Source organism: Vidua chalybeata, chromosome 9 (genome assembly GCF_026979565.1).
Source record: "Vidua chalybeata isolate OUT-0048 chromosome 9, bVidCha1 merged haplotype, whole genome shotgun sequence".
Classification (NCBI taxonomy): Eukaryota; Metazoa; Chordata; class Aves; order Passeriformes; family Viduidae; genus Vidua; species Vidua chalybeata.
Genome location: NC_071538.1, coordinates 12,699,355 through 12,723,556, shown reverse-complemented (window position 1 = coordinate 12,723,556; position 24,202 = coordinate 12,699,355). Strand labels below are relative to the sequence as shown.

The following is a 24,202-nucleotide window of genomic DNA, read 5'->3' as shown; positions in this document are numbered from 1 at the left end:
ACACCCAGCTTGAGAGTTTCTGCTATATTGCATCAGAATTGCTGCAGTCACTTAACACAAAGAGCTGATCTGCGATAAACTAATGCTGCTGTTTCCAATCTGCCTGGCAGGAATGGCACTGGATTAGGAACTGTGTGGCCAAGCTCCTGTAACATAAGTAACATCATTCCCACAGTGAACACAAAGCATCCTTAGAGCAAACTTCTGACAAAAAGAGGTACTGCATGCTCTGGATAATCCAACACAAATGCAGTCATGCTTCAATTTCTGATCCAGCTCTCATTTATCCTGCTGAGCGATGATGTGGTGCACAGGTCTGGCAGCACTGACAGCGGGACCACAACTTGGGTTTTTGCCCTGTACCTGGTTTCCCTAAGATAAGCATGGGTAGGTGTTTGTCCTCATTTTTTGGTACTGACTGTCGCGTTACAGAACTACAAAATTTTGCCCTAAATTAAATTATAAACTACAAGGAGGGTCTGATTTTAAATTTTAATTTAAAAGTCACCAAAATGCCATTTGGACTTCCTGCCATCCTGCTCTTGACACGTTTTATGGGCTTGATCCTCCAGTAAGATCAAAGTTTCCCTTGCACAAACTTTCTACTCCTCAGGGATGTTCTGTGCACACAGGCTGGCCAGGGAACCTGTAAAAGCATCACAAGCCCACTCATCAGCCAGCTCCATCTAAGGGATTCCTAAAGCAGCTTAAATCAACATTTTACGTCTCTGTATGATGTTTCTGTATTCTAGTCAACTCTTCCATTTGTTTTTTTGGGGGGATGGGTTTTTTTTTTTGTTGTTGTTGATTGGTTGTTTTTTTGTTGGTTTTCTTTTCTCCCTTATTGAAGGACCTGAGAATTGTTGACCACTTCTTAGTTAATGAGGTTATTTTCTGTTTTCAAGACATTACATTTGTATAAAAGCATTCTTGTTAAGATAACTACTGTTAGGTGGGGTTGTTTGTTTTCAAAAACTCCTTGAGTGCTTTACAAGAGAAGAACAGTGTGTTTCCACTAATTTGTACACAGCATTTGGTAATAGCAAATGAATAATCACAGCTTATCCATAAAAAACATTTTCTTAATGTACTTTTAGCTGACTGCCAAGGTGGTTTAGAGATATTTAGAGAGAATGATCCCTTTTACCAAATGCTACAAGTCCTTGTAAAACCTCTGGTCCCAGTTTGTAATTAGGCTGTTTCTGTAGTGAATGGGGAGAGAAACCTTTCCAGAAGCTGGTCCACCTCACTCCAGTGCAGATCTCTAGGGGGTCTTACTCTTGCTCGAGGTCTTTCACTTCCTAGGCATTACAGAGGGGCCCTGGACAGCCAGGCTGGATTATAACCTAATCTTAGAGGTGGCCCTGGTGTCAGGAGATGACTTCTGCAAACTCCCTCTGAGCACGTTTGCATGTGCACATAGGATCTCACTGACCCTTGGACATTCCCTAAGGATGAAGCAGAATCCCCTGAACTCAACCAGAAACCTTCCTTGGGGAGGATTTGAATGTTCCTGAAATGAACATAGAGAATAATAAAAATGAATCAGAGATCTGTGGGATAATAATCTAAATTATTATCACGAGTTCTCTTGCCAGACCAGGATATTCTGTATTTCAGCCTTGTGTGTCTGATAAAAAGATCTTTAATAAAACATTCCATATGATCTGTGGTTAACAGGCAACCACTGGCTCCGCTGTTCATACCTCTCTTTTTTGCTTCTGTGTATGGGATTGTTTTAAAAACTTGGAAGACTCCAGGTACGTTTTAGCCAAATGACCTGCGGTATCATATTCATGAGCTTGTTCTTTTGATCAGATAATAGGGCAGTTTTTCAAATCAGTGCATTACTCATACATTGTCTTACTATCATTAGAATGTGCAAAACTTTCCCCAAAAATGGGGCCTCAGGCACAGGCTTTGTGCACAGATTCTACTGAATGCAATTACATGATTCAAGTCCTCTAAGCTGGAGGTGTGCTGAGGCATCTTGATGGTTTGGGAGCATTTTAAAGCTGAAAAATAAAACAAACACACAAGCAATCCACTGAGAGAATTTCTGCTCTGGTTTGTCTTGCAAGGACTTTGAAGGGAGCTCCCAAACTAATTTTTAGCATGACCTGGTTCATCCATGTAAGCAGGGTTTATCTGAGCACACAGGACACCACAGCAGAAGGACACAGGTCAGGACCAGGAGTGTCTTTCTGGCCCATCTGCCCCAGACACAGGAACAAGATCTAAACCCCTCCTGATATTTATGACTCATCCAGTCTCAAAAAAACAGTGATAATGATAGCAATTCCAGAGTCTGTCCAGACCCCCACTCCAGCATTTCACCATTTCTGATGCCCAGAATTACTGCCTAATGTTTCACCAAATCTCCCCTGCTACAGCGTAAGGTCATGACTTGTCCTGTCCCCATGGACAGGTTTATTCCCTTCCTCTTCTTGGGAGCGTTTCACATATTTTGAAGACTTAACCATGTTTCACCTCAGCCTTCTCTTTTTTAAACAATTCCCTCCACCTTCCTTTGCAAGTCCTCAAGTGCTTTCCCTCTATCCTTTCCTCTGCTCTGCCCTGGCTCTGATCCATGTCTGCTCTGGAATGAGATGCTCCAAACTGGCAACATTAGGCCTGGGTGAGATCTCACCAGCCCTGTGCTTGGTGCAGTAGGTACCACTGCCTCTATATCTACAAAGTGCATGAAAAACAGGCAGTCTCCAAGAGGACAGGCAGTATTGGCACTGCTTTTTGCCCCCAGAGTCCAAACCACCATTACAGTCCCGGGAATTGTTCTGAAGCTCATGGAAAACTCATGGTTCTCTGAGGGGGTGAGGACCAACCCAATTATTGTGATATTTCTATCCATTTTAAATCTGTTGCCGTGCTTTGGTCCCAACGTGGTTCTGTTCAGGGTAGAGGAAGTAACCCTTTCAAGTATAACTTACAAAGTGTTTGGGGATTTTTCTGGATCAAAGGAGCTATGTAAACACAAGACAACTATTTTTAATAAATGTAAGCAAATGTTGACTCAGACAGCCTTTCTTACAATAGTATCTGATGAAAGAAGCTAGATTGAAACCTGAAAAATGCATGCTTCAATTGAAAACCTAAAAAGCTAGTAAAGTAAAAGAAAATTTTTGAGTAAATACAATAATGACTGTTTTGCATTTGTGATTTGATGTTAACCTTATGATGGCTAGGAGTTTTCTTAAGTGATATTAAACATATGCTTCCTGTTTCTTTTCAAACAAAATTTGCCCTACTTTTTTTTTTCCCTTTTTATTTAATGAACAGATGTGAAAGGACTGATCACATTATTTTTCTGATGATCAGAAATAATGTTCTGCAAGTGAAGACAATTATTCTTGGAACTAAGCAGGCCTATTTATGTCACCAAAATTTATTCATCAAGATTTGAAAAATACATCTGCTTAAAGTGCTGGACCAACCCATTGCAGTCTGTAAATGAGCTGGCTGGCAAGAAGTCTGACCACACATTTGAAGGAAAAGAATAGGTGCTCAACCAAGAGTTAACAAGAGCATGTTGGGGGGATAAAATTTCACTAGAAAAATGTCACAAGGATTTAACTTTGAAGACAACTAGAGTGGCCTTTCAAAAGGAACATGAAATTCCCATCTTCCAAAATGTTCATATTATTATTTCTTCCAAAATGTTTATATTATTATTTCATGTGTTTCTGGAAGGGATTCTTTAGATCAACACAGGCCCTGTTACCCCCCCCCCTTCATCATTACCTTCCTTACAGACACTGTTCTTGCAGCCTGAGGGATAAATCCTGCAGGATGCTGAGTCTTGTGGTCCCAGATGAGCAGGACTGTGAGCACACAAATACCAGAGCTTCCAGCACTAGTATTCACATACTTACAACTCAGCACATCCTAAAGCTCTTCATGGGACCAAGGCCAAGAGGCTCATGCTTTCAGAAGGTTAGGTTCATTAAAAAAAAAAAATAATAATACAACCTGGATCTGATTAAGGAATCCAGTTTTTGGTCCAGAGGAGGCCACTGCTTATTTGCAGTAGTGTAGTAAACTGCCTTAGCATGTCTGAGTGAGTAAGCACTTTCACACCCTGGTTTGGGGCCAGCAGAGAAGATCTGGCACCAGCCAAAGAAGAGCCTTCTCCCTGCTATTTTTTGGTTACCCCAGGGTCACTGGGAGCCTGGATCTCTGGCCGTGTCCCATGGTGCAAGCACCCATCCTCCCTGTGAGCAGCACAGCCTCAGCCACATGATGGACAGAGGGGTCAGCAACAGCACCAGGAGCATTTCCACAGCCCTTCACTGGCCAGCTGAGCTCTCCTTCTGATGAGACTCAAATGGGAACCATCTCCATCTGAGAGCAGTGTCAAGGTCTGATCCTGCCTATTTTCAGTGCTCTGGCTCCTCTGGAGACTGACACTGAGTAATTCCCCCTGTTGAAGGAGGGACCTGTGAGCTTTCCTTCTGTGCAGAGGCAAAGGACAGAGCAAATACCCTGGCAGAGGTCTAATCCCCCACCCCTGCTTGTTGTTAGGACATCTGCCATGGCTCATCTCTAGGAGAAAGAATAGGATACCAAGGGAAAAGATGGAAAGGGCAGCACAGTTTTCACCAGGCAGTGGCTCTGAAAGCTGTGAGCAGCATACCAAGATCACGAGCCACACTGTCACCAGGTACTGAAATGTAGCTGGGGAGCAGGACACTGCACACAAGGATGGGATACTTAAATGTGGCATTAAGAGGCCTTTTAGTAGGATTTAAAAGGTGGCCTTAATTGTGGCTATGTCATGCAGGCTTACAGCCAGAAGTATTCAGCTGTCTTCCTGCTACAGTTTATAGGGAACAAGACATCTCCAGAGGAATAATCCTTTCCCCACAAAGGCATGCCTCTAAGGTTGGTCAGACGAGCTGCTTCTAAAATCCTCCATCTCTGGAATTTAGGTCTCCTGAATCCCAACCAAGCTCTGGCCCCACTGGGGGCTCTGACTGGTAGAGAGGAGTTCCCAAATCGGGTTGGGACAGCAGGGTGGGGAAGAGGAAAACTGCTGATTCTGCAATGCAAAAAGCAGCTGCTGATGGGACACAGCTCCCCTCTGCAGTCCTGCAGCAGCTGCCCAACACCAGGCAGAGCAGGGCTGCAGCTGCTGTCCCTTCCATGGGGTCTTGGCTCCAGAGTTTGACACTAAGGAGGAAAAGGTGGCTCACTTGGATCAGGGGCTCCAGGGGGGCCATGATGATGTAAGCAGGAGCAGGCTCAATGCTGAGATGCAGCACAGAGTCTTCTAGTGCAGTTTTGGGCCCCTCTCAGGATGGGCTGCGGGCTGGAAGCCAGGAGATTTGGTTTTTATCCCCAAGTCACCCACTGAGGAATCATCAAAACCTCGTTAAATCACTTTACTGCTACGACTCCCCTGACTCTGCTCTGAGTCAGGACCTTGGAGCGTTGGTGTGACACCACCAGCATTAACACAACCTGAAGTGTTTTGCAGGCTCGCTCTGATTTGCAGGTCCCAGTGGCTCAAGCCACCTGCAAAACATCTCTGTGATGACAAATTCAGCCCTGGAGAGACACTGTCCTGCAGCGAGGCTGAGCAAGGGCATCCTAAAGCCACAGGTGGGTCACATCGTTAAGGCAAAGTGGATCATCTGCGGTGGGGCCAGAGGAGGGGACAGGGATGGATGGGGCAGTGGGGACTGCTGCATCTGAGACAGGGAAAGGGGAGTTTGCTGTCACAGCAGTGCAGCCTGAGGGCTGGGGAACACAGTGAGGCAAAGGTGGACAGGAGGATGCATCCAGCAGGTAGGGAATGAACAGGTGAGAAACAACTCCAGCACAGCCCAAAGGCTCTTTTCTGAGGTGAACTTCCAGTTTGTGGGAAGGATTCCTGCACCTCACAGTCGGATTTAGCTTTCTCCACCCCACAGGAGACTGTGCATGGCCCTTCTCAATGTCCTACCCCAAAGTCCTTTAGGAAAACCCAGTGAATACAGATCCTGCACCCACACCTGTGGCTGTGGCAGACTCAGGCTTATTGCTCCTTTCCAGACAACTGCAGAATGGTGTAAAAACATAGAATGTTGTAAAAACCAATAACCTTTGAAGCACACCCTCTGAGTAATTACCCCATTCCCATCTAATGACTAAAAGATGTTATATTCCTCTCTGATATGGCAACAACAAAGATTTTGACCTTATTAAAACCAGCCCATCAGGAAGCTACATGTCATCCTTAAAAAAAAAAAAAGGTATAAAAAGAAATTAAATTCTTTAAAATCCCTGTGAAGAGTATTCAAGATACTGTAGCTGAAGACCCATAATTTGTAGTACTGTCTGGGTGGTCCTGAGACAGGAGATGACAACATTAGTTCTTTCCTTTTCCCTTTTAAGAAATGCTTTGATGATTCTCTAATATCCTAAGAATATCCCCTGTGATTCTGCAGTGGGACAAGGCAATCCCAGAGCTGGGATAATGCATCCCAGTTTTAGCCCGGCCCTTGCTAAGAGGGGATAACTCAGAGCCCTTTGTTCCACCAGTTCTGCACTGACATCTGAGCCAGAATGTGCTCACGATAGTCTAAATAGTGATGTGGGCTCCAAACCATCCCCAAACTCGCCCCACCCACTGCACACATCTGGCTGTGTACCTGATTTGTGTGTGTGATTAAGGCACTCATCATCACAGCTCAAATAACCATGGACTTGTTCCACTGCTCCTTGGACAGATAATGACTGCATTATTGCAGCCAAAGTAAGCAAGAACATCAAGGGCACAAACACAGATGGGCTTAGCATTGGAAGAACCCTGCCAGTGAAGATTTTTGGGCAACCTGCTGATACACAACACATAAGGAGTTAATTTGATGGAGCTGCAACCAGGTGGTTTTGAAGCAAATCCCAAGCATGAGCAGAATATCTGTTTTTTGTCTGTATTTTGCAAACTGCCTGCTCTCACCAATAGAGCCCCACATGCAAAAGAATTTATATTTTTGGGGTGGTCAAAACTGTAATCCATATTTTACATCTCAGGCTCAACTTTTCAATTAATTAGAACCAGAGTGACTCACTCTGCCCTTTCCTCTGTGTACTCAAGTGTTTGTTTGGCATTGTGTGGGCCCTATGGCTCAAATATTTTTTGCAGATGCACAGAATTAACCATGCATGTTTAGATGTGCTTGGGGAACACATACATTCATAGAGATGTATATACTTGACCCTGTCATTTTTTTGTTAAACACTGTAAAAGATATCGACTTTCCCCTCCAGATTTTAAAATGATTTAGAATAGGTGGTAGTGAGGAAATACCTAACACATCCTGTCAAATTAAGTATTTTCTCGGAGACTGTTCTCTAAGATAAAATTATTTCAGCTATAGAGATGTCTGTGCAATGTATTAAGGAACAGAATGAACAACCAAAATATAAACTAGCTTAAATGGATGTCCAATATACTGCATTTTCCCACTTGATTTTAATTTTCTTTTTCCTTCTCCCTGTTCTTTTTCCATCTCTACATAATAGTTTTTCTCTTTGCTTAGTCTGTATCACATTTTTCTTTCTAATTCACTGGGCTCACTTTTTTGCTCTCTTGTATTTTTCCAGTGTCTCTCTTAGTAAGAGTAATTAAGGTTGGGTCAGATCTTTGAACCTGTTATTTGGAGTATTGAATTCAAGCTTGTACCACTGAATAGAAGCACTGACCTCTTTTTCTTGCCAATAGAGTCACATATAAAATAAAAAAAAAAAAAGGTTCACAGAGCACATCTACCAGGCACATTGAAATGCTGCATTGGCCACAAGGTTTGGGTTCCTCTTGCTGCTGGCAAAGCAAATATGGTGACAGAAGTCACAGCACAAACTCCTTCCCCTCAAGCACTTCCAAACCCTCTGAAAGCCTGGAGATGCCATCAGTGGCTCATAAAAAGCTGCTTGCTGGCCTGCAGGGCTGGAAGGACTGAAAAACCTTTCCCTGCCCAGTGTCATAGCCCAGACCCTGAAGTGTCTCTGCAGGTCTGAGCTTCTGAGAGTGTGGTCTGCAGCACATCTCTCCGTGGTTCTGCCACATGAGGCATCCCTGGCACCCAGCAGCTCCCAGGCACCAAGCCTGGCTCCCTCAGCCTGGGCTCAGGCCCCAGGTATAAAGCTCACTTTGTTCAGTTAAGTTATTCAGGAATTGTGAAGAGGTGATCTGAGCGAAATCTGAATTTGGCCTGGCATCTTCATAATTGCAGGAACCCAGCTTTTACAGCATTAAAACCATATGAATTCAAATAAATCCTACTTCTCCTTCATCCTAGTGAGTAACTGGACTTAGACCAAAGCTGCCCTTTGGGATCCTGCTGGGTTTCCAGCCTGCAGTGCACCCCATGGTCCTGGGAGTGTAAGGGAATCCAATTTCCTCCTGATTCACTCCACAATGAATCTGTCTTATTAGATGCCACAATATAACTGTGGTTAAACCCCTCCTATAAAGCAGCTGCCCACCACAATAGTAAAGTGGCCTTACTCCCTGTCATACTTTTCCTCACTTCATTTTCCAGGCCATGAAACTCACTAGCCAGAAGGGGAATAGCAGAATCAGAAATAAATCCCATATCCCTTACCTTTTTCCTCTGGGCTAGCACTGATAGTGTTGTGTGTTTGCACTTGCACTGAATTTTAAAGACATTTCTCTTTCTTTATGGTAACTCGCTGGAAGATGAAATTTTTTGTATTTTATGGATTTTATATTACTTTGCTAAGAGGAACAGCACATTTGCCATTTTCAGGGCTTAGATACTGCTAGATATGTAGGGCACTCAAATAAAAAATCCAACTTGGGGTTGTGGCGTTTGACATTTTTTTCCCTTGCCAAAGTAAAAACCTCTGTATCCAGAACTGCAATACAGGGAGTGCAGGTGCTTTACTACCCCATTCATATGTTTGAGGAATCCATCTTAGCCTGGGCATGAGCCCATTCAGCACTTTTTAGTGTCTGCAACTGCAGTCAGCCTTGAGTTAACACAAACCACACTCCTCACCCACCCCAAACTGCAGGGTAAATGTGCTACTGGGTATTGAATTTTCTCTGCCTGTTAAACCAGACAACTTATTTTTCAGCTGAGTGAACATAAAGGGTTTTGTAGAGCTGTGTTAAAATGCAGCTCAGATTTAGAGGAATTACCTGAGGGTACTGAGTGCATTTTCCCGTGTTATCTGTTTGATAAGAGCCAGATCACTTTTATTTGGGAGTGTGTGTGCAATAGATAATATGCCATGAGGAGTCATTGTTAAAGACTCCAAGAAGCCAATGCTCAGAACATCTGGCTAGTGAAGCCCTGGACATGGAAAATATAAATGTCAAGGCTCATATTTATAAATTGGAAGGGCCATGACGACATCTGCTAACAAGCTTTCTTCCAGAGCCCATTTGCTGTACATGGTTATTCACAGGCAACAACAAAAACGTGCATGGATCACATGCATGGCGTGCCCTTCCTTTCAGGAACACACGCTCCAATAACACACAAATGCTCTGTTCTCACAACACAGAAATACAAGTGTTTGCAAACCTCACAGCAAAGCTCTTGCATACCAGACCACAGTGGGACACACACTGCTGGAACAGGCTAAAAATAGCTGGGGAAAAAGCCTTGCATTAACACAGAAGACAGTCAAACTCACTTAGCGTTAACTCTTCCAGTGAAATAAGCTCCTTTTCTGCCTCGCTCTACAAGAGACACTTTGTACTACAAATCTAATCCTGAAGCCTTGTTTTTTAGGACTGAGTAGTTGTGGATGGGAATCTCAAGACTTTAAACAAAGTCTAACCTATTTGACCATGGCAGTTCAATACTAACATTAAAACAAACTACTAACCACAGGCACCTTTTCTTCAGCTTAGTGCCAAATGAGAAATATAAAACTGATCCAATGCATGAGCATAAAGGTTTTGCTAATGACTTATTATTGTAGGTGTCTAGACCACAGTTCACCCCAACACTCTTGGCACTGGCCACTGCCACAGAGGCTGCCCACAAGGCAGCCAAGTTGTCAAGAGAAGGAAAAGCATCAGCAGAAAGAGCCTAGACTGCTTTATGATATCCAGGAATTTAGCAAAGAATGGATTCCCTGCTGTCTGTCCAGTCTGCAGTACAGCTGGACACACACACCTATATGAAAATGGTAGGAAAAGCAATGATGAAGTAATGGGGAGGAGATGCACCTCCTGGTCACAAGATGAAGGAGAGGATGCCTAGCTCTGCCTCCCACCTCCTGCAGTCTGCATTAATGTCAGGTGACAAGGATATAAAAGATGCAAGTGATGCATGTCCCTCCCTCAGAGAAAGGATATACAAGATACAAGTGACACATGTCCCCACCTCAGAGATTCTGCTGAAGGCTGCAGGCTCCAAAACACCCCACTTGAATTGGCATGGATGGACTGCAGAGTGAAGTGCAGTGTTTGTGTGATCACAGCCTCCTGCAAAGTGAGCTCAGAGAGGTGGAGGTGAGTGCAGCAGATGGAGATGCAGGGGTGCCTTCCTAATCCTTTCTCCAGGGCCCATACAAGCATGTGCAGCCAGAGTTTAAAAAGGCAGGTAGAAAGAGCACTGGAGAAAGAGAATATTTAAGCAGAAAATGGAGAAAGATGGAACTGAAAAGTTAACAGGTTGTAGAAGTCCTGGCAGTGGATGAGGAAATGAGGCTGCACTGGCTGAGAAACAGTACAAGTGGGGATCACAGAGGAAGAGATCATCTAAACTCAGCCACTGCTGCTTCTTGAATCCTAAGAAATGCTAAGAAAACATTTTGTTTGTGCTGCATCAGACAGATCTTAGGCAGCTAAACAAAGTTAGCAGTTGTAGGCCTGTGTCCAGCCCCAGTCAGAAATACATCAAGCTGGGACAGATATAAATAGATATTATAGACTATCTTTACTCAACACATCTCAAAGGAGAAGTAGAAAACAAGAAAGGAAAAGAAAGCTCTTCATAAAATATCTTGCATTGTATTTTCAATCTTAATCAGCATTGAGGAGGAAAGAGCAGAAAGAGCTCTTGGATATCCATTGCTGAAAAATACCTCATTGTTCAAAAATCCTAACTTGTGTGCTCCAATTTTGTTACTCGTTCGCCTTCAGAAATATGGATTTAATATTCATGATGGATTTAAATTTCACTAAAATAAAATACCTAATGCATTACCAACAGAGAATTTAGTTTAATGAAACAAAACTGAAATCTATACACAAATTATGTTTCCAAAAGACTTCTGTGTTCTTTAACGATTTTACTTTCAAGTATTTATAGCTTTCATTAAAACAGCATTTGCATAGTGCTTCATATGAATTGGTCATACTGAAGCTGAGACACTTAAGTAATTGTGAAAGTAAACATGTAAGGCTTTTGCTTGTTCTTCTCTAATTTTATCTGTGTTTGTGTCATCCAAAAGTGGCAGCACATTATTAAGAACAACAGAACGAAGTTAAAACACATGGATCTTTTCATGTGTTTAGCAGGTAAAAGTGAGGCTGCACATCTTTTTAGCCCCATCTGGAGGATAACAAATTAGCTCTTTGACTTTACAAGGGGAAAGAAGTTATCAGTCACGGCCAGCTGACAGGGAAGGTCTATTAGCATGGAGATGCTACAGGTTTGGACATGAATGTCAGGACTTCCTGTCGTTACTGAGATGCATTAGAGAGCTGTGTGCTGAGGCCAGGTTCCACAGCTTTAATTAATATACTCTGTGCACTCTGACCAACCTGATAATCCAAGAAGCCTCAATAAAAACCATCTAGGGAGGGAGGACATGTCATCACCACATCATTTGTTACAGTCAGGAGATTTACCTCGTTTTTACTGCGCTGAGTTACACCGTGCACGTCCTATTTTACTTTCACTGGAGGGCTCGTGTACCTGGGGCTGTACAAAGGGCAGGATGACAGAACTGCCAGAGCCAGTGCTTGTTTAAAGGAGGCATGGAGCCATCTGCTCACCTTAAAGGGGGTCAAATGGAAACAGGAAAAAACTAAGGAGGGGAGCATGCAGTATTCCCTACACTCGGCTCTCTGCTCAGGAGGAGCTGAGGATGCCTTCACAGAAGCAAGATGGCATGTCTGAGAGAGGCAGGCAGGGCTGGGAGGAAGAAGGACCAACTGATGCACTGCTAAACTGCCCAAAATGCCTTCTTCTGGACACTGTATATCCACCAGGGTTCAAAAAAAACTGGGCAAACTAAGAGCAGAATTTTGGCCAATTCAAGATATAAAGGTTCACCTTCCACAAAGGATCTAGGTGAGAGCATTTGCTCAGGAGGTATTTTGGGACCACTCCATCTCACAGAAAGTTCTTGCTCCCAAACTGACAAACCCTGAAGTTCTGCTGCCTGTAGATATTTGTATACCATGCCCTGCAAGACAGAGAAGTCCTGAAGCCGTGTCCTTATCCCTGGTTGAACACAGGGCAATAAATGCAAAGGTGACACTGCTTCCTTGGCTGCTCAGGCTGGAGGAGGCAGTGATGCCCCTCCCCATGAGCATCAGGAGCCACTCCCCGAGCACTGTCCTGACCAGGGAGGCAGACAGAATAATTTAAACAAACAAGGCCCCAGTGATGGAAATTTCAAGCTCAAAGCTACCATATGGAGGGAAATCATCTGACCACAATTTACCTGTTAGACTTCAAAGGTGTCTAGGTCTCCTCTAAATAAAAGCAGTCTTTTCTTTAATGAAGTTAAGTACTGTATTTCAGCACCATGTGTTGTGAAAAGGAAGCAATTTGGATTAATTTACTGAAATTTACCTTTCAGATGCAGTTAAATGGAATTAAAAGTTTGTCTGAGTTGACAGAGTTCTGTTTTCCATCACTGCATTGTCTTGAAAGAAAGGATAACAGGCTAAGTGCTTAAATTCCATCCAAACTGATAAGGTTCACTCTGTACAGGCAAACTCAGTGTAGTTTATTACGTATTGTCTCCCTTCATCCATCACTGCTATACATTTTTTTCTCCCTAAAAGAACTGCTTCTTCCAAAATAAATTGATATTTGTGATGTTATTGCATTCATCTGGGGTTGAATAGTCTGCACTGGGCTATCAGAGAGCTGCCATTTCTACTTACAGGGAGAATTCATTTCATTTCCCACTAATGGTAGCTTTTGCAGGGCTAAGCTTACATCTGGGACATGAATTTCTTTTTTTCTCTTCTGAGAACAATTCTTTGCCCTTAATTTCTTTCCTGTTGAAGCGTGTGTCCTTACCCTCTTTCCAAACACCACCTTCACCCAGATCTCTTCCTTGGCAGTGGGAATTAACTTGCCCATTACATCCTTTCTACTTTTTTTCTTCCCATCACTGTACTTCTCTCTTTCACATCCCCTAGCTGCCATTGCTTCTTCCAAACCTCACCCAGTTAATCACTCCCCTCCCTCCTTTTTCCCAGGAGCTTTCTTCCCTCCTTGCCTTAGGTCCCAGGATAACTCTCCCCAGCAGCTGGGAGAGGTTCTCTGTTCTCCTGGACTGGTTTTGTTGGCAGCCTTGAACCATTTGCCTGGTACAACAAAGGTGCAATCCTGACCTGCCCTTCACTGACCGCTCTGAAACCTCACAGGCATTTCTCTATTCTTTCAATTAACTGAGCATCTCATCATGAAAAGCCAGTGAATGATCTGTAATTAATTATTTATATTGCATGGGGAAGCCTAGCTAACACAGTGTCAACAGAAACAATGATACTCTGTATGCCAAACTGCAGCCTTGCAGCCTGAGGGTTTTGTCTCCCCTCCCTGCTGCCCCAGCTGGATTTTAGCTATGGGAGATAGCCAGGGTTTGAGTCTTGTCTAAGTTCAAATTTCTCCCAGGGACAGACTTCAGATGTGCACATTTCTGCAAAATCAAGTAGTTGAAGAAAAAAAATCTTGCTACTTGAAATCTCCATTCAATTTTGATTCTTGACAAGCCATTTCAAACAGAAACTGCAGTCAGGCAGGACTTTATCGGTTTGTTTAGATTCTGGGGGAAGGAGGCAGAAGGGAGAGGAAACCACACATTTCATCAGCATTTTTTATTTTTTAATAGCCTTCAGTGCAACCAATTACCCAGGAGATCAGCAAATCTTAGCTCTGTCAAAGACAGGGAGGAGACAGAGCAGAAGCTTTCTCATCCTCCACTGCAGTACTAAGCCTCCAACACACAAATCTAAACACTGTCCACCCAGGGGTGCCAACTCAAATGCCTCAGCTGTGAAGACAGAACAAAAAGAAAAGGACAATCTCCAAGGTACAACTGAAAGTAAATACTAATAATGATGTGTGGCATTAAATGATGACTCATTTTTCATGAGGCCATTTCAGATTGTAGCCATAACCTTGGATCAGACCCGAATGACTGTGAGAGCTGAAGTCTTAGTGGAACCATTAATTATGGATTTCCTGGCTTTTATAGGTTGGAGTCAGACCTTTGATGTTCCTTTAAGATTGTTCTCCTGTGTTCATTTCCTTTGTTTCTGTGTTGGTAGCTTAAGAAAACACCCTAAGATTTCCATGGAAGTGTATGAGATCGCCTAGAAATGCTTAGTCCATAAAAGCCCTGCAATTCATGGCTCATAAAGTCCTCTAATCCATGGTCAATAAAGCTTTGGAAAAGAGCTGTATGAACCACAGTCATTTCACAGTTCAATGAGGTTCATACAGGAATCAATAACCTGGTTTAAATTCGCCTGGATTTATCCTCCACCTGCATATTTCTCTTTGACTTTTCAGGTTGAAAAGCAGCTCCAACAGCTGAATTCCGGGGACCTCGCATGGAAACAATGAGCTTTATGCAGCTTTCCCCCAAAAGCCGTAACAAATACCTAAATCCCTCTACTTTGTCTCAAAGGTGAACAATTGAAGTTTCAGATGACAACTGGTGAGTTAGGGAACTGGAAGAACAGCCATTTGGAAATACAGGGCCATAGCTCAAGTTAATACTAAATGCAGAGACCTCAGTCCATACAGAGCATGGGGAACTCCAACTGAAGTGTATGCAAATGCACAATGGATTTTTGGGACAGGTTAGAGTGAGAACTCCCTAGAAGACCAATTACCCTTCAAAAATGAGTGCTAAGTCTCACTGTTGAAACATTATTGAGGCAATGCAAAAAAGTCCACGTTTCTCTCCTGCACAGATAACACACTATTGCCTGTATGATCAGCCACCCTGCTTGTTTCCTCCCAGAAATGATCACCACACAAGGTCTGGTCACAGACACACATTTCTGCTCTTTTCTTGCCAATCAGAAAGGAACTAGTTGGAGAGAACTCACTATTTATTGCTTTGTGCAGGGTCCAGCTTGCAATTAATGCTGATGAAACCCAACTGCCAAAAGCACAATATGCAGCAGCTGGTTTATGAAAGTTGAGACCCCATCCAATTTATGGGAAAACCAGAGCTGGTTGTGAGTCTCTGATTTAGTGAACTTGCATTTTTTTTGTGTTTTGTTTTGCTTTGTTTCCAGGAAAACACCAGAAGTTACTCCAGAACTGCAGAAGCACTAAAACCATCTGAAAGCACTAAGGCAGGCTTCCCTTCTTCCAGCCTTTCCTCATTTCTAGGCCTGTGATCTCCCACTAATATCTCCCTGGGATCTTTCAGCAAGGCAGGCAACACACAGTGTCTGGTTCATCACCAGCGTGGTGGGAGTGGAAACTTGTGTTTCCTCACCCCAATCTCCACCCTTATGAAATGGAAACAGAGGGATAAAAGGCTTTGATTCAGGTGAAATCTCACAGGAGCACAGAGCAAATAATTCAACTCTAATCTGCAGAACTACCTCTTAAATCCCTTTCCTAGGAACATTTAATAAAACCAGCAAAAGGTGCAAAAATCCATAAGCACCACTTGAAACTCCCAACTACACATTTCCACTGCCAATATTCAATATCCTTTCTGGATAGATAGGACAAGGGTGGGAGGATTGTGCCCAAGTGCCAGGCTCCCACCAGACCTATTTAAACACCTCACTTGTACAACACATGAGGAACTGGACCACAGACCCTTGTGAAATGCTGGGACATCATGGGACACCACAAGTCAACAGCCCCCAGGCAGGACAGAAAAGTCCCTTGTAGTTGAGGCAATCAATTATGGTGAACCAAATGCCACCTAGTTCATGCTTAAACATCCTCTGCGGAGGGGATCCAACCACTGAACACACTTTGAAAAGAAAATACATGAATCCTTCTTCCAAGGCTGGCACTGACCTCAGAAACAGCCTTATTACATTAAGATTAATATGCACCATCTTAATAGCAACCCTTACATCATTCACCCTGAGAAAACAATAAACTACAAAAAAATGAGGTAACTGCTCCATTAAAAAGAATGAGTAAAAATAATAGTAATAATAATAAAAATCTGAAAACACAAATATGTGAAGCTTTTTTCTTAGCAAAGGGAAAAAAATCTCTGAGAGACTTTCAAGGAATTTAGGCGCTATGAAAATGGGAATACGTAATGCTCAGAGACAATTATTATATGTGTAGGTGAGCAGCCAGTTCCCAACATATTACTTAGTTCCTTTTACTTGTTAGAAGACCAATAAACATTGTGGCTGTTTATCTGCCCATGACTTGGCCTGGATAAAGGCACTAAGAGCTTTAGAGGTGGGAGAATAAATTGCCCAGGAATCCTAAAAGCACACATTGAGAAGCCCTGGACAAACATGAAGACTCTTATTCAAACTTTGAATGGGAGTTTTTAACCTCAGACCAAGATTGGAATAGCCATGGAAAAGTGCCTACCTCTATTCTCTTCACATAGAGGATTTAGTTAAGTACTTCATTTTGCTTCAGTTTGCTATTTTCAGTGCAGTTTGAGATGCTAAAACATTTCAGCCCCATAACACAGTTAAGGAGGTTGAAAGTCAGATTTGTCAGAATCTTAAAAACCCTCAGGAATATTCTGTATGGTTGGAAAATGGGCAAGCCTTTCTGATGAAAACTGCTGGTACAGATAGGAAAAAAATTACTGGAAGAAAAAGGACAAGCACAGAGTATTTTCTATTGTTGTTCTTTTCCTGTTTTTCACTCTGACAAGTCTTTGTTTCTGGTATTTAAAATATTTTAAGCATTAACTCTTTTTTTCCCTCTTTAGTCTTTGATCAAACATGCCTATGAACATGCCTATTTTTCTCCTAGCTCCTCATTAGGCTACAAAAACATCATCTCACTCCCAGTTAGCCTTTGTCCAGCGCTCCCTACGGTCTAATCAGCAAGAACTGGGATCTGCAAAGAGCATCGAGTTAGGAGCCAGCAGGAAGAGGACAGGGACCACAGCAGTCACAACTCACCTGTCTTCTATCCGAACCCAGAGGTCATTGAACTGCCTCTGGCGATGGTGCTTGTGCTGCTTCTTGTGCCATTTCTTCTGCCTGCCAAACTCCTCCAGCTGGCTGATGCTGTCAGGCAACAAGAGGTGAGGAGACAGGCTGTCTTCTTCGTCCATCTGCTGTGGCTTCAGGGAAGGAGATGCCAGTGGGACCTGCTCAGAAAGCTGGACAGGGGGCAGGGCTGTCACTGAGAGTCCCTCCAAGGCTGGGCTTGTCTTTGTCGTCCTTGAACTGCAAAACACAACATTTAAATATGAGTAAAGGAGGAAGGGTGCCAAAACAAAGGTGAAAGCAGAAGACTGCACTGCTTGGTGGGTGCCCCTGACTGCTGAGAAGGTACACAAGGCTTTTGCTCTGGGGAGCAAGTAAAGACAGCACTGGCATTTCATAGGAAGCTTTCAAGTAAACACTTAACTGAAAATCAGGGAAAAGGCAACAGATTGCTGTTTTCTGGCATTTTAATGACTTCTTAGAGGCCTTCGAGTCTGTGGTAGGGATTGCTTCCCCTGCTGGGCTGAAGGTCGAATGACAAAACTCTGTCCAAGCTGGCAAATGACTCTCTTTGAGGAAAACAGATACCTGAAGAGAAGCTGATCTTAAATTAATGAGATAACACAAGTTATCTCATTATCTCTTCTTTTTTGTTTTTATTTTTTTCCCCAGCTTTGGATAGCATCTGTAGAAAACAAATCATTGTTTTAACTGCAACAAGAATTATGTCTTCTCATCCAGTCAGGACTGGGGACAAGAAAGCCTAGGCTGATGACAGAAGCATGGAAGCTTGGCAGCTGGGATGGGATATGTGAGACCTGAACTCCAGCAGGTAATGAAGAAAAAAGGGGTAAATGACCTGTCCAAAGCCTCTTTGAAACAATTCTGCCAGAGATCTTCAATCCTGTCTGAAGTATTACCACCTCTTGTACATGACTGGAATGATGCAGAAAAAGACCTTTTATTTTCATCTTCTAGACTTTCACTGACTTTAGAAGAAAGTCAATATAAACTCTCTCCTTTGGTATGCAGCCATGTGAACTTATTGTGAGCTAAGATAGCTGAAACAAAAACCTAATAAACCAGGACTGACATAAAGTTATTTTTCTCCCCTAACTTCAGTAGAAGTTCATATTGAGTCTTAATTGCAAGAAATTTTCCTGTCCCTGGGATGGGCCAATGAGCTGTACATACAGAAAATGGAAGAGAATTAATAGGCAATATGAAGCTGTGGTCTGCAAAAGTATTTCTATTACATGGATGCTATGACTTTTATGACAGAAACAATTAAAGCCACGTGAAAAATTTTGCCTCCTGAGTGAAACCAGTAAGACATTTTAATGAAAAAGTAATAAAAAATCCTAAACTTCATTGGTGACAATGTACAAAATGTGCCGCAAGTGAAACCACATGTTTCATTTATGGAACATTTTGTTCTCTTCCAAAAAAGTCACATCTACTACTAATGAAAGCTTTTTTTCTTTTTGACTTTCTTGAAGTCTGTTACAATACCAGTCTTGATGGTCACCTCTATTTCCACTGCATTGTGTTTCATCCGAAAGTCTTTCCAATACCTACTGAAAATTAATGACTGTTACTATGACACTCACTAGCAAATACTACAGTAACTTTGTCACTTGTAGCCAACATTCATGAAGTTCTTCAGAGCTCATACAACAGATAAAGGAAGAAAAGAAAGTTTAAAAAAAACTAATTTAAAAATTCTTCATGGTTGGTTTTATTAATAAAACGCACAAGAAAATCCCTTCTTTTTCTTATTTTCCCAATCATTCAGACTCCCAGTGAATCCTTTCCAAACTCATTCATACTCACTCCATGTTCTATTTTATATCACAGATAGATCTGCCGGTTCTAGTTTTTTTTCCCCATTAAGGCTTTCTTTCATGTTTCACGTTGAGGGTGAATGTTCCCCAGTGCAGCAGTTTCCTTTGAGAGTTCTTGGTGCTCTCCAAAGCCTTTAAGAATTCCTCATCTATGGCATGGGCTCGTGGCTGAAGCAAAGCCATCTCCAGACCACATAAATGAAGAGGTGCTCACAGGTTTGGGGTGAGGTGGTCTCATAGGCCACAGCAGAGAGTTCTTAATTTTTATCCAACCATGACGGTGTATCAGCAAAGTACAAACATCCAATTGCAGCCATTTAGCAGCTTGGAGGATAACACAGTGTGAGCTTGGACAGGAGAGTTTAGGCAGGTAGGAGGGACCTGGACCAAGCACCTACAGACACCATGTGGGTCCTGAGATGGCAGCAGAGACCAGTGGGTGGCAGGAAGCCACTGGAACCGAGCTGTAGCCAAGATTTCTGTTTCCACTGACTTCCTTCTCTGTGCCTTGTGCTCTGATCAGTCAGCAACTCCCTGAGATGCTGCAGGTAGGAGCAGCCCCCATGTGCTAGCTCAAGGTTGGGGCTGCTCTTTGATTCCTTGAGTGGTCTCAGGAACATGTACTTTCCACCTTTTAACACCTACTATTTTCTTACATGTGTTTACCTTGCTCTGAGCTCCCCGTAAACTGGAACCAGTAGAGAGGTGTTTTTATGGGTTGAGATTTTACAAACCACTTAAGACGACTGGCAGCTCCCTTCTTATTAAAATTAATGACTTTGGGCATCAAAATCCCAGTGGTGGCTTTGAAAGTTTCTGGCTTAATTGTTTCCACTACCATCACATGAGCCACAGGTTGTAAACTTGATATTTCAGAACATTCTTTGGGAAGAGAATAAATAAACACTGGAAAAATGTTAAAATGCTGTAACCTAAAGAGGGTTATAAACTAACCACCAGCATGTTAGAGTTGAGTCAGGGGGAATAGATCCACTGTGGCAACTGCATGTTACATTTGGTTGATATTTGTTCCGTTATGCCTGCACTAATATTTTTTTAATTATTAGTAACTGCTAATAATTGCACCAAGACCTAAGAGGGACTTTTGAAAGCTGTATGCTGATGCATGCTTGCTCCTCTAAAAGAAAAGAAAGATCGTTTCAAACTGATTTAATAAATCAGTTACAATAATTATACTATATTATATGTAAAAATAATAATTACAATTAAAATAAACAACCAATATTATAAAAATGTGATTAATTCACTATGAACCTGGTCCTTTTCAAATAGGACTGTCATCCCACAGACATTCTACCAGAAGGAAAATCAAAACAGAATATGGATATTTCATCCAAATATATTGCAAGAATATTTAAAGATGTTAATTTAATGTAAGAAAGATTTACTATAAGATGATGATTTCCCCATTGATTTCAGTAAAAAATTTATTAATAAAAAGTGCTAGAATTTATTTATATTCTGGATTTTTTCCCTGAAAAATAAAGGCAAAAACCTGCCATCTGCAATCGGATACGTGGACGATCGATCTCTGCGTTACGTGAAGCTTTACTGTTAAATTCAACTGCTCATTTCATGGACTATTTCGTGCCTTTCCCCTGGTCTCAGTCTCTGTGCACTCTGTTAGCACAGCTGCACTGTATGAAACCATGGGGATATATTGGACTTTTTTTTCCATTCCTTCACTACTGCTGAGACAGCTTTTCAAGATACATAGTTATTTTTAAAGTCAGGGAAAAAGCAAGGCTAGTTTTCAGTTTGTGAGGCCACAGCGCCTTTTCCGAAGAAAGAGTGAGAAAGTACCACCCAAATATCTTGGTCCACACAAAGATCTCAGAGATTTTTCATGAATAACTTGATACAATTCCAGGCTTAGAGGTTCCACCCCTTTTTAAATGTATCATTCCCACACAGGGTGGTCTTTGGAAAAATGAAAATTATTTCAGGCCCTTAGGTGGGCTTTTCTCATCTCTGACCTTAATTTCCTTCCCCGGGATGTGCAGTCCTGCAAAACAAGTTCTCTAAAACAACCAAGTCAAATAAGAAAATTTTGGAGTCTCAACAAATATCCTATGTGGCTTGGTCCTAAGGTACAGAAAGCAGTGAAAACAGGAAAGCACTTATTCTTGCTAGTTCTTGAAAACTAGCTTAATCCACAGACAAAGACCTCTGTGGTTTTCTTTCACTTCTAGTGAAATTTGCCATTCTTTTCTAATTCTTTCCAAGAATTAAAAGAACAAAACAAAATATGTAAGTTGCTTGGACTGAGCTGGATGCTCAGTTAGGCTGTCTCAGCATTTCTCTCTCTGCCTTGTGGTCTGCAGTGTCACTCTGTGCTGGCACTGACCATTGAAAATTGACTCATCACTGGGATTTGTTAGGGCTATTGAGTGGATCTGGTCAGAAAAATGACATTAACACCATGATGTCCTGCAATATATTATTTTCATAATTCCCAGGCTTAAAACTGCACAGGTCAGGCAGGGCAGACCCCAGTTACGCCTCTGCCCCTGACCTGCCAGAGTAACACCAGCAACGTTTGGACTGAGTCCCATCAAGCCTCCCCATGGGCTTCCACAGGGCTAGGGAAGGACTTGCCCTTGCTGTGTGCCTTTGCTGATGATACACATCTTCCAGACAACGAAATCATCAATCTAATCTTTTTCAGCAATCTTGCGGTAACATCTCTGCTCCCTCAGATATGTGCAGAATCTTCCGAAATCCCAGTCTGCCAATTTGTTATTTGCATCCTGACTTTGCAGCACAAGCAATGGAAAAGTTTTGCTCAGAAGACTGCCATGCTTTGCATGGGCTTCCAAGCACAGCAACATCACTGAGGTTTTCTTGCTTCAGTTCTCAGAACTGTCAGACAAGGGGAGATTTTATTTCATCAAGAGAGAAGCTGCGGTGATACAAGGAATGTGAGATGTGGCAGCTTCATCCTCATGCCACTGTTCCTGGGATGCAGCCGGCTGACAGCCAGACAGCGAGTTAGAAGTGTTTTATTGTGGATAGATTCTCATAAATTCCAGTTGGGGAATCTTTGTGAAGGCAGGAATTCGTCAGCCCCTCGCACACACCCTTGCTCCCCTCGCTGCAGGCCATGGAGACATCTGCTCCTGGCTTTGCTTTCCCTACACATCTCTCTGAGAGAGTCATGCACACCCACAAGATGGGCACCACAATGTCCTGTCCCACGAGGGGTTTTGCTTTTTTCCCCCCCTCTTCCACACTAGGAGGAAGCTCAGACTTCCAAAGCTCTTGGGAGAGAAGCAAACAAAAGAACAGAAAAGCAGGCAGAAATCCTAACCCACCCCAGCAGAGCTTATAGGGCCTCTTTCCCAGTGATGGGAAGTGTGGATTGAGAGCACAGACTCACACAACCAGGTGACACCATGGATATAATGTCCTTCAAGATGAAAAGCAAAAATATATTTTACTGCAAAAGAGAGTAACTGCAAAACAGAGATCAGAGAGTTAGATTCTCCCCATACTTAAACGTTATCTGAGCTGCTTCAGGCTAAGTCCTGTAAATTACGCAGGAAGCATTGGGCTCAAGAGACAGCAAAAGAGAAATCCCTGATTACTCCTGTGAAATCCCTGATTATTCACTCACCTGATCAGCTTAATTATAATGAGGTTATTTTATTTAGGATGTAGTTGCCTTAGGCCTGTACACTAAAGTTAAAACTTCTTAACAGAATTTGGAAACAAAGTTGTTTTTTTCATTTTTTTTCACCATAGTCAACTACATCTCATGAGCACTTAAATTAGGTTAAGTAGTTAAATTAGATTACAGTCCACCCCCAACTTGGATGTGCTCTGAATCCATGTCAGACTATTTCTCTGGGAAGAATCACTGTTGCTCAAGAACTGTAACCTTAGTTTGAAAGTGAATTTAGTCCTCAGTATACAAATGTATATATGTACAACTCTGTGCATAAATCAAATGAAAAGTTTGTGATGTGAAGGTATTCGCATAGACCGTAACGTTTTCCTTCCCACTTTGAGAAACTATAAAGTAAGAGGAACAAGTAAAACTTTTGTTATCTATTCTGTTTCATTAGAAGCAGAGCTGGTCTAAGGCACAGGAGAAGAAATGCAAGCTTTCTGCACTTGAAAGGCTGAATTTGCTGAAAAAAAAGAGGGCAGCTGTAACATTTGTAACATGTCATTTCCACATTTTCATGTGAATTCTTTTAGAAAACTCAAAATGTTTCATTTCAGCATTTTATGAACAAAGCTTCTAATTTTTTTAAGTCTTCTGTTTTCAAAGACTTACATGCTACGAAGTGCCCTTTTTTGTTCAGAGATTGATCTCAATTAAAAAGAAAAACCCAAGTAATATATAAAAATGACAAAACCCAACAAAACTCAATTCCTGCCTTCAAAAGCATCCTCAAAACGTTCCATTTCAAATTGCTCTGAACTTATTTTCCCTTCTTGATTTTTTGCTTCAGTTCTTGAACTGAATAATCCTTTGTTTATGCATCTTTCATGGAAACTCTGAGAGCTGCACGCTCCAGCCCCAGAGGATGGGCTGTGCCCTCAGAGGAAGGATGGGTTGACCCTCCAGTCTTGTTTCCATTTTCCACATAAATAGCAAATAAGAACCTTCTCTGCTCATGGTACACAAGTCTCACCTCAGGCTCTATTCCCTAAGTCTCCACAGTCTTGTTATCACCAAACCAATTTAGTGCTAAGCTGTTTCTGCCTGGGTAGTTCAGCTTAAGCAAAATACTCACAACATAGGTACTTCTGGTGCCTCACTGTCTTATGGAAGTGGGACTTAAAGCTCCTTGGATAGAATCCCTGTCCCATAGGTCCGGATGGGCTTTTTCCTGCTCAGGCATCCTGGTTCAACATGGGAGCACAGAGATATGCAGCTGTCCTGGGACACCTGGAAGTCTCCTTCACAGAGGAGAGAGAGGCCTTCACATTCAAATTACAACTCTGTATGTCCATGCAGCACCCAAAGGCTTGCTACAGGAAG

General features: G+C 42.4%; 1 protein-coding gene across 2 annotated transcripts in view; it reads right to left on the bottom strand.

Moving 5' to 3' along the window:
* The window catches only part of TRABD2B (TraB domain containing 2B), a 261,641-nt gene that overhangs the window by 2,833 nt on the left and 234,606 nt on the right, over positions 1-24,202 (bottom strand). For both annotated transcript variants that reach the window (XM_053951106.1, XM_053951105.1), the window contains one exon: positions 17,315-17,584. In XM_053951106.1, coding sequence (XP_053807081.1) covers positions 17,315-17,584 — 270 coding nt within the window. The remainder of the gene's footprint in view (positions 1-17,314; positions 17,585-24,202) is intronic.